The 10,572-nt window shown below is 38.9% G+C and overlaps 1 protein-coding gene and 1 non-coding gene across 3 annotated transcripts; both read right to left on the bottom strand.

The window, feature by feature from the left end:
* Nucleotides 1-3,069: 3,069 nt before the first annotated feature.
* Nucleotides 3,070-3,140, bottom strand: TRNAG-GCC (transfer RNA glycine (anticodon GCC)). The gene has a single exon. It is a non-coding gene; the product is annotated as a tRNA-Gly (tRNA).
* A 647-nt stretch (nt 3,141-3,787) lies between these two features.
* On the bottom strand, nt 3,788-7,989 carry LOC103418780 (uncharacterized). 2 transcript variants are annotated; one of them, XM_029099580.2, is made up of 9 exons: nt 7,496-7,981; nt 6,802-6,987; nt 6,197-6,289; nt 5,858-6,040; nt 5,672-5,774; nt 5,389-5,574; nt 4,979-5,314; nt 4,809-4,857; nt 3,788-4,649 (listed from the first exon to the last, which is right to left on the bottom strand). In XM_029099580.2, exons 1-9 carry the CDS (start codon nt 7,742-7,744, stop codon nt 4,625-4,627), a joined length of 1,410 nt encoding a protein of 469 aa, XP_028955413.2. In that variant the 5' UTR covers nt 7,745-7,981; the 3' UTR covers nt 3,788-4,624. The 2 variants fall into 2 exon arrangements, with proteins under 2 accessions (XP_028955413.2, XP_028955411.2); XM_029099578.2 differs by having other exon boundaries at nt 4,809-5,314; nt 7,496-7,989.
* Between the last annotated feature and the right edge of the window lie 2,583 nt (nt 7,990-10,572).

Genomic DNA, 10,572 nt, shown 5'->3' with positions numbered 1-10,572 from the left:
ATATATTATATTAGATTGCTTTTGAATTTTTTTGGTTGAGGGACAATTTTGTCCTAATCTTTTTGTCAACTGCGTGACCCCAAAAGCTTTGTCAGCATGCGTGACCTCAAATTAAGGCCCTCGCTTTCTATTATATATATAATGTAGTATTACATTTATAAGTTCAATGGAGTATTACATTTATAAGTTCATGCACTGCGAATACGAAAATAGTCATACTCAATGATTGTTTTAAATAATGAAGAAAATGAATAAATACGGTTTTATAAAGCAATCTAAATTCTTCAGCCAAGTGTTATATAATTTTATATTTGAGTGATTTTTAATAGACATGATTTTTAAGAAGAAAAAAAAAACCTCTATTTGAGTCATTTTTAATAGACATGATGATCTTTAAGAAAATATCTGAAAAATAGACGACTCAGATCATCGAAATACTTTATTAAAAATATGTATGGCACCCCATATATATGCTGTCACATCCCGGCCCGGGCCGTACCACTTCCCGGGCCCGTTCCATCACCGTAGCACGATATTTTCCGCTTTGAGTTTACCAAGCCCTCACGGTTTTGTTTTTGGGAACTCACGAACAACTTCCCAGTGGGTCACCCATCTTGGGAGTGCTCTGGCCTCCTTCTCGCTTAACTTCGGAGTTCCTACGAAACCTGAAGCCAGTGAGCTTCCAAAATGTCTCGTGCTAGGTAGGAATGAGAATATACATTTAAGGATCAACCCCTAGGCGATGTGGGATGTTACAATCCACCCCCCTTAGAGGCCTGACGTCCTCGTCGACACACTTCCGCCCAGGGATTGGCTCTGATACCATTTGTCACATCCCGACCCGGGGCGGACCACTTCTCGGCCCCGTTCCACCATCGTAGCACGATATTGTCCGTTTTGGGCTTACCATTCCTGTGGATTGTAACATTCCACATCGCCCAGGGGAGTGATTCTTAAATGTATATTCTCATCCCTACCTAGCATGAGGCCTTTTGGGAGTTCACTGGCTTCAGGTTCCATCGGAACTCCGAAGTTAAGCGAGTAGCGCACGAGAGCACTCCCATGATGGGTGACCCACTAGGAAGTTCTCGTGTGAGTTCCCAGAAACAAAACCGTGAGGGCATGGTCGGGGCCCAAAGCGAACAATATCATGCTACGGTGGTGGAGCGGGCTCGGGAAGTGGTCCGTTCTGGGCCGGGATGTGAGAAATGGTATCAGAGCCCATCCCTGGCCGGAAGTGTGCCGACGAGGACGTCGGGCCCCTAAGGGGGGTGGATTGTAACATCTCACATCGCCCATGGGAGTGATCCTTAAATGTATATTATCATCCCTACCTAGTAGGAGGTCTTTTGGGAGTTCACTGGCTTCGGGTTCCATAAGAACTCCGAAGTTAAGCGAGTAGCGCACGAGAGCACTTCTATAATGGGTGACCTACTGGGAAGTTCTCGTATGAGTTCCCAGAAACAAAATCGTGAGGGCATGGTCGAGGTCCAAAGCGGACAATATCGTGCTACAGTGGTGGAGCGGACTCGGGAAGTGGTCCGTTCCGGGCAGGGATGTGAGATATGCACACTAGTGCAGGTAATTATAGTTAAAGTATGACTAGACAATTGTGCCCGTTGATTAATTTGGCTTAAATTCTTACATGTGTAAACAACAACAAAAAGGGATGTGATATTCACATACTCATTTTTAATTCTTACACATCCTTCTAATTTTTTATCATCAAATTGGATGAAATGAAGAAGATTAATGGACAGAAATTAACAAGGGGTGTGTGAGAAGTAAAAAGAAGTGTGTGGATAGCACATCCCCAACAAAAATTAGGATGAAGATGAACAGGTACAATAAGACAAGTTTTATGCCTGCCATTGGTGTTTGGAAAGTGATCATCTCTGGATTCCTTCCTCCTAATCCACCAAACCAGAGGATCCGTGCAGTTTAAATTTGATCAAACGGCTGAAGTTATTATAACTTTTAAAGTGGGTCCTTGTTTGTAGCCGTTTGATCAAATTTTGAGCAACACAGATCCCCTGATTTGGTGGATTAGAAGGAAGAGATCCAGAGATAATCCTTTCCTTGGTGTTTATCTGTTGATTGAGTAATTTGCTACGACAAACTGTGGCTCTAATACTGTAGGAAGACTTGGGTGTCAATGTCGCCTGCATAGATTTTCGTACGAGTTTTACACTTACACAGGAATACACACACACACACATACATATACCAACCTGCATAACGATCATGTTTACAATAGGTAAATAAACTTGACAAAGAAATTCATTATTTATCATACGTGATAACTAATACGAGATCAATACGAACAAATTCTTGATAGAGTTCATCTACCTCTCTCGTACTATGACCTCCTCGTGAGTTAATTAATCTGCGCGTACGCAAACAATTCAGAAATGTGATTGTTTATCTTATTGAATTGTAATTTGTAAATGTGGGGTGTTAAGCCGCCCACATTTTGTTAGTGGTGGATGATATCCGCAGAGGCCGTTGAAAGGCATATTGTGATGTTGAAGGAAGGAGGAAGCATGAAATGGACAGATCAAATGAATTCAGCCAATTTTATAAAGAATATAATAATAATAATATACGGTTCAAGTTTAAACATATAGTCTTTTTATAATAATTAATAATTATATTAAGAATAAATAATGTGAGGGACAAAACAACTTAATTGTATCCGTTCATCATACATTGTGCAACCAATTTTCGTTAGATACTATTTATATTTAATTTTAAATTTTAAATTTTAAATAAATTTTAACCGTATAATATACGATAAACAAAAATGATTGATTGATCATCCAAATCTCAAGAAAGAGAATCCGGAAAGGATACTATTCCCTCTTCTTCCTACTTAATTTGTTTCTTCCCAAAAGTCGATTGCCACGTCGTCAGGTTGGCGGGAGACTGTGTGGTTGGAAATATGGATTCTGGAGTGGACAAAACTATCCTTTTCATTAGGTTCTTTTTTGAAAAAAATAATAATAAAATAAAATAAAGGTCACAGGTAAATCTCTTTTCTGAAAAAGATAAAAAAAAGGAAAAAAGGTATGCACCAGCCGGGAATCGAACCCGGGTCTGTACCGTGGCAGGGTACTATTCTACCACTAGACCACTGGTGCCTTGATGATGGATTCGGTTTGCATGTTCATACTTATCCCTCAACTACAAACTGGAACAGGTACCCCTCAAGGGATATAGTTGGTGTATTTATCATTTTAGGGCTGATTTGGTGGGATTAGATTGGATTGGATATCTCAAGACGTGCTGAAGGAAGAAATGAATAACTTTGTCCAACATGAGGGTAGAAGAATTACTTAATAAATTCTCACAAAAACGTAGGATTTTAGGAGCAAACAATCAAACAATCGGTAGGATTTGAAGAGTCTCCTTCATGTCTAACCATTTCAAATCCTCCCCAGAAATGAAAAATCATTCACCTCATCCTTATAATCCAATTGAATCGAGGCACCAAACGAGCCCTTTCATGCTACAATTTTATTCATCTTGTGTCAATCACAAGGTTCCTAGATGGTAACCCTTGTAGCTGATTCATTTTTTTAGTACAAATATTCTAAGTTAATATAAAACCTAAATTTCGGAGAGTGTTCAAACTCGATTACTGAGAGAAGATAAAACACATTGTTCTAGGCAACTTGATTAAACTTAGACCTGCAACTGTCACGACTTCACTTAAAACAAATGAACTTGACCAAAATATACTTTCATCAATTCATAGTAACATTCTGACCGAAAAAAAACCTAAACATAACCAAAATTTTCCTGGTTACATTTATAAATCTCATCATGTGTATGCTAACCAGTTCTAGCCGAAATACCTGACAAAGGTTTCTCAGTAGTGTGTTTAGAACTAGAAACTTTGGGAGGGAATGACAAGCCGAGGGGCAAACTTTGCCCCGTATATACAACATCCACCCAACCCAATGAAGGCGCACAAATGTGCGCATAGTTATGAAACGAAAAAGAAAAGGAATCAGCATGTACAACATATGTATTCTACATCGAAACTACCAACAACAGAGGTCCCCAAGGATATCGAGGCTGAGAGGAACAAGTCTTGCCGGAAGCTCAGTCTAGTGTATTAGCACCTACCGTCATAAGCGTCTTCATTCTCCAATGCATAATCCTTCCTTCAACGGCACTCGAGGGGTGAGTGGTGGACATCAACAAGAGAACTTTAGCTTTTGAAGAAAAGCTATTGTGCAGGAGGACTACTTCAAATTACCAAATCCAACTACCTCTCCTCATCGGCTCCAAACAACTTTGCTTGATGATTCAATTCTGGCATGGGTGCCTCCTCCTTAACTGAAGGGATGAGGATCTAGAGTTGAGTTTTGCTTGCAAGTTGGAGAAACTGTTGTCATGAAAAGACTCCCAAAAAGGCATGTGAGGTTAATGGTAATCTAATGTTGGAGTTTCCATGACTTAAAAACTGGGTACTCCGCTTCTGAGAGCTCTCGGCTTCATTCTCTAGGTGAGACTGACTCTTGAGGAGCTACAGTGAAGCCATAACCAAAGGCGTGTCTCTGAAATGGAAAACAAATTCCTGGTGCCTGTTTCCTTCCCCTTCCAGGCAACCTATCCTTTAAGGAACGGTAATTCTGAAAAGACTGTAATAAGATGACCATGAGATTATGAAAACCAGGACTAGTCCTCTGCTGAGAATGACTTCATAGAAAAATAAACCCAAAAATATAAAGCTCATGAATATAAAATTACAGGAATGCAGTCTGAAAAAATGATTATATAGAAAACAAAATTGCCACTACCGGATTTGGGATGTACGTTCCGGTCCCTCGGGGATTCCTTTTCTCTCCTCTGAAAGCAGCAACGGAGAAAGTGGAATCATTTGCATGGTATGCATGTGCTCCCCAGTCAACACCATGTATGTTAGTTTGAGAATTAGTATTCTGATGGAACTGAAGGGCTTCAGACGTACCTCCCCATGGGTTCTTTTTCCATAGCTGAGGTGACAAGGGAAGACTGGGAAATAAAGGAGGTAATGCAGCAGATCCAGGGAAAAAGGGACCATATTGCAGGTTCATTCCATGACTGTCGAAATCTCCACCAAGCTCCAACAAAATGTTCAAAGATTCAGAACTTCCAGACAAGGCATTATTGTGAGCATTAATCTGACCATTGCTTCCATGTCTATCCAAAGTATTTGCGAAAAACTTGGGCAGCTCATCTGCTATGCATTCCCCAGGTAATGAAAGAATCCAACCAAGCTTGCGAGATCCATATTTAAAGGCACTGCATATTCGATAGAAGTTACCTGTGGAAAACCCATCAATCATACTATGATAAAACTCCACAACAGCATGAGAGCGAGAGAGAGAGAATGCATACTTCTGCTGACACTTCGCCCAAGGTTGTTGTCCTGCTTTAGTGGATCTATTATATTAAGATGCTTCAGGGAAAAAGCTCGCAAGTTTGTCTCATACCCCTTTGCTGGAACAGAGAACATTTCCACACAATTTCTCATAAATTCTTCACTCAGCAGTAGATCATCTCTCCCATTTTCAGGTGCCTTAGCTGCAGTTTAAGTGAGTGAGTCAGAGAGAGAGAGAGAGAGAGCAAGAAAACACAAATAAGCCATCCAACATCAAAAGCACACAATAATATCTCTTACCCACTATATCAGGCAAGGATGATTTGCATACTGGTCCGTTTAAACTTATGCAACAGTTCTCCCAGTCAAATTTGCTTAAGTAATCCAAAAATTTATAAAGGACCTATAGAAATGAAAAGTAATTAAGTTCTTAAACTTATTTTATGTATTTGAAATAAGGATTCAAAATTGACTTGGGAGACTCACTGCCAGAGGGCCATCCAGTGACGAATGGAAAAAATGGAAAACATATAGGATTAATATTTCCAAAGCATATGTTGAAATCAACCCATGATGGGCCCCAAGAATACGACTCTCATAGTAGCACCAGGCTTTTATCAGAATAATACTCCGCTTGAAGAGATGATTTTTGCCAATATAATTATCAACCTGCACACAAAGCGACATGAGAAATATGACCCAAAGATGAAACCTGAGTGAACTTTCATGCCAGTGATATAGTAGATAAATTAAAATTGCATCGGAGCAATCTGACTCAGTTATGTAATACCAACCGTAGCTAATCAAAATTTGAAGTGATCATACCTGTTCAAGAAAGTGTAGAGTACTAAATCCTCCTAACTGATTGGAGGATATATCTACAACTATATTTTGTATAATGCACTTCACAAGCTTAACCTGCAACGAAAACCTCCAAATTTTAGACGACGTATCCTCGTAAATGGAAATTGAAAATGTATAATGAAGAAAATTATGATATCTTCATCAACCTAGGAGCGTCATCAATGTGCCTGATGCATTGATGTTAAAACACAGGAAAGTAAAAGCACTCAACAAAATCCATGCAAATGTTGAGTTCCATAATATCCAAGCATGAATATCAGAAACCTTTCCCTATTAATAAGGTAAAGTCCAACGACTTCAATCTAGCGAATAGAAAAGCTATAAAAACAGCTGTGTTGTATATATAAAAGGGGGTAATATAGCACAATAGAACTCTGAACCAACATAATCAGTTCTAGACAATGTATGGAACAAAAAAGTATTGTATGTTGATGCAAACAAAAGAAAATACCAGATAATACCTACATCAAAGACTTCAACTCTAATACCATATGGAATAGGAAATGTTTTCAACTGAAGAGACTGAAGGTTCCCAGAAAAAAATAAGGTGTCATGGTGAGAAGAACCTCGGCATCAATGTAATGTACATCCTTCACATGAAACGGAGAAGCTTCGTTGTTCTCCTCTCCCTTCATAATTGCATAGACATCAGTTGCAAAGACTTTATCAATATTTGCACTGCCAAATGCCGTCATATCAATATCTCCATCAGGCAGATACGTTTTCAATGGAACTGACCCATAAGGAAAAACCTGTGAGATAAACAATACAAAAATTGCAGACGTAACTTATTAGCAAGTCAATGAAATGAAGAAACTCAGAAACATCATTAGTAACATCACCGATTTCTCAAAAAAAAAAAAAAATAAAGAACTCGAAAACAATATTGCTTCACAAATTTCACCAAGTCCCAACATTTCATTGCCAAACAGAAATCAAACACGAAAATACACCTCTAAAAGTAATTAGGATCCAAACAAAACTCAATTAACGCGTAAAGTATCGATTTTTTCAGCTCCAAACAAAAATTCCATTCCATTTATTGCAAGTCATTACGTTGAAAAGCTAAGATCAATCACATCACAAGTAACATTTGCTTACAGGTGGGCAGTGGCACTGCAAGTCTAGACAAATTTGGACATTACCAGCTAAACCATATCGCCATTACCACCAAATTGCACAAGAATTACACAAAACCAACACTAACCCAGATGGCAAACTGAAATCGAAAGAAACGTAATTCGGCAGAATTTTAATTACCTGACACCCGACGTTACATGTGATGAGGTTCTGCACATATTGAATGACCTCCGTCCTCGTCTGGTGGGCCGCCAGAGTAGGCTGAATCTTTGAGACTATCTCCTGGATTGCCTGCTCGGCTCCGGCCCAAGACTCAGGGGCTATGGAGGAGGGATCGGCGTTGGAGGTCGGCAATGACGGCGAAGGGCAGGGTCGATCCTTGCGGAAAACGCCGTCGTTCGGCCGCGCCGAACAGAGGAGGCGAGCCATGAAATTGATCAATGGAGGCCAAATTGGGGGAGGAGAAGAAAATAATGGAGAGAAGAGGAAGGAAACGCGGAAACGGCGCCGTTGATGGAGGGATTAGCAGAGTGGTGGTCGGAGAATTGGAGAGGAACGAACAGTTTCATTTCTTTTGGTGGTGCGAGGAAAAACCTTTTAAACCCCCCCCCCTCCCCAAAACCCAAACCCAAAAGCGGCAAAAATCCTCTTCCCTCTCTCTCTCTCTCTCTCTCTCTCTCTCTCTCTCTCTCTCTCTCCCCTTTTGTTGCTTTCTTAAATTTTTATTTTTTGTTATTTTATTATTAAGTTAAATTGCATTAATGGTCCTTGTAATGTTTTCAATTTCATTCTTGTATTTTCTGTACTTAACATTTGTATCCCTAGAGTTTCGTTTTGTTTCCATTTACTTATGGGATAGGATGAAGCTAATTTTTTTTAGAAAAACTAACGAAAAGTTCAAAAAAACTTTAATTTTAATGAAAAATGACAAATAAAGGTGTAGTGACTAGTATCAAGAAAATGTAAAAATGTGATTTTTTCGTTAAATGTGAACAATATCGGGAGTGTTTCGTTAAAACTCTCAAATTTTTTAGGATGGAATGAAAAAATTTTTGCACGTGCTTGAAATGATTGAAAATGAACTTCGTTGTAGAGGGGGTGTCCCCCTTAGACCTAGCTTTAGCTACATTCATGTTTGAAGAATTCGAGTAACGTCAGTCCATAACAAAATTATAAGGATGAAAATGTAAGAAAAACTATAGTAGGGGCAGATAAAAAGTATAACTAAAACCAAAGTACAAGGACTAATAGTAAAAATTAAAGTTAAATTGTTTTTTTGGGAGTTTTCAGTCGTTGTGGGCCACACAAGTACCCAACAACACAGGTCTGCGGAAAGGTCAAGGAGTGTCTGCCCTTCCACTTCTGATGTCTTTCTACTTCCTTTTATTTGTGTGATCACGGTTAAACCAAGTCATTTTTATCTTATTATCTTTATAAAAAATAATATAAAATGTTGACGTGATTTAACCGTGATCACACAAACAAGAAGGCATGAAAGGCACCGGAAATGAGAAGGCAGACAATCCTTGTCCCTGCCGGAAAGCGACGCGACGCCATGCAAGCGCAAGGCCACGACTGGAACGACGACGCATCAGCGTGTCAAAGAGGAAGAACAATACGCCGCGACAATGCTTACGCCAGGCAGACACCACAACACCGCGCTGATGCAGACAAACGACGTTGTTTCGTGCCGCCTGCTTTTTTCAAACATTGGGGATCCTTATCCATGTTTCCTACCGTAAGTATATGAAATATTTATTTCCTAATTTCGTTTTTTTTTTCCTTTTTTTCCGCTGGAAGATCCTTAGGAATATGTTTTTTTTTTGTTCTCTGAATTTGATTTATTTTTTTATGCATATGAACAATTGTCAATCACTAATGCAGATACGACCGATTCTTTACTTAATGGTACAAGTTATTTGTGTGTCTAAATTCGATTTATTTTTTCATGTACGTAAATGAATCAATCACCGATGCAGAGACGACTTGCTCTTTGTTTAGTTGTACATGTTATTTTTGTGCTAGAATTCGATTTGCTTTTTTATATAGGTGAACGATTGTTGTTACTGATGTATGTATGACCAATATGTATCAGCTACATGCATAAAAGCAAGAACGGTCAAATTTAATGCTTTATTAAATAATGTCATAATTAATAAATATAAAAACATTCACAGTTTTTTGTTACGAAATTAAGGATATATTATTAGGTTCATGTCTTAGAGTGCATTGAGCCTAAATATGAAATCATACATTGCACTATCAATTAAAACCTAAAAATTGTTCCTCTTACTTATGGTCTTGCTCTGTGCCTTATTTATTACACAATAATAACAATATCCCAACTGGAAAATGTGTTTAAAAAACGGGAGGTAACATGTTCGATACTTTGTAAGTTGTGAATCAACTTAATCATGACCACGTGTAAGGTGAAATTCCCAGCTAGCCTCATTTGAATCCTGAAAAAGTGAATAACCGTGATTCGTTACTAGTAATTCCCATTTAAAACAAAATAAAGTTGGAAAATGTGTTGTTACATAAAATAAACAGTCAGCCAAAGAAAGTATGGCACCAAGCTGGATTTATGAGCAAAGAAAGATTTCGATAAGATTGCTGACTAAGACAACTCTTACAACTAGTAAGGTTGAAAGATGTCTTACGAAGATGACGTGGTTGAACATTAAATTTTTTATGATAATGCATCCCGCTAGCGCAAAATGGCATGATTGTGTAGTGTGTGGATTTGGAAGGCAGTGCACATGGTTTCTTTGGAATATTCAGAATGTCATGGTTATCATGACTTTTGACATTTGACACTTCTATCTCACCCGATTAGAGACGCAACAACAACACGTCCAGTTGTCTACTCTCTTCGACCTGCCGTCCAGCCAATTCCTACGCCCGCCAAACCATCCATCTCTTTCTCTGCGGACTAGTCCACCTTTAGTGATGGAAAACCAATGCTTTCCAGAAATTCAACCCCTACTGGACTAGTCAATCATAACACGCCTAACCTTTTGTTATTGTTTTAACCTACATCAATAAAGTATTTGACCGTTAGTTAACACCACATTACCACGTGGCGGTGGCGGTGGCGGTGTTCGTGAAATATGAACCTTGACGATGAACCTTTTGTTAACATTTTACCCTAAATCCGTTAAGTATCTTATCACAACACATCATTACCACGTGACTGTTCATCGAGTAGTGTCCTAGTATAAACTACATCACTACGTGGTGGCACGACCGAACAAATT

Source organism: Malus domestica, chromosome 03, assembly GCF_042453785.1.
Source record: "Malus domestica chromosome 03, GDT2T_hap1".
Lineage (NCBI taxonomy): Eukaryota > Viridiplantae > Streptophyta > Magnoliopsida > Rosales > Rosaceae > Malus > Malus domestica.
This window is presented reverse-complemented; position numbering and strand designations above follow the sequence as displayed.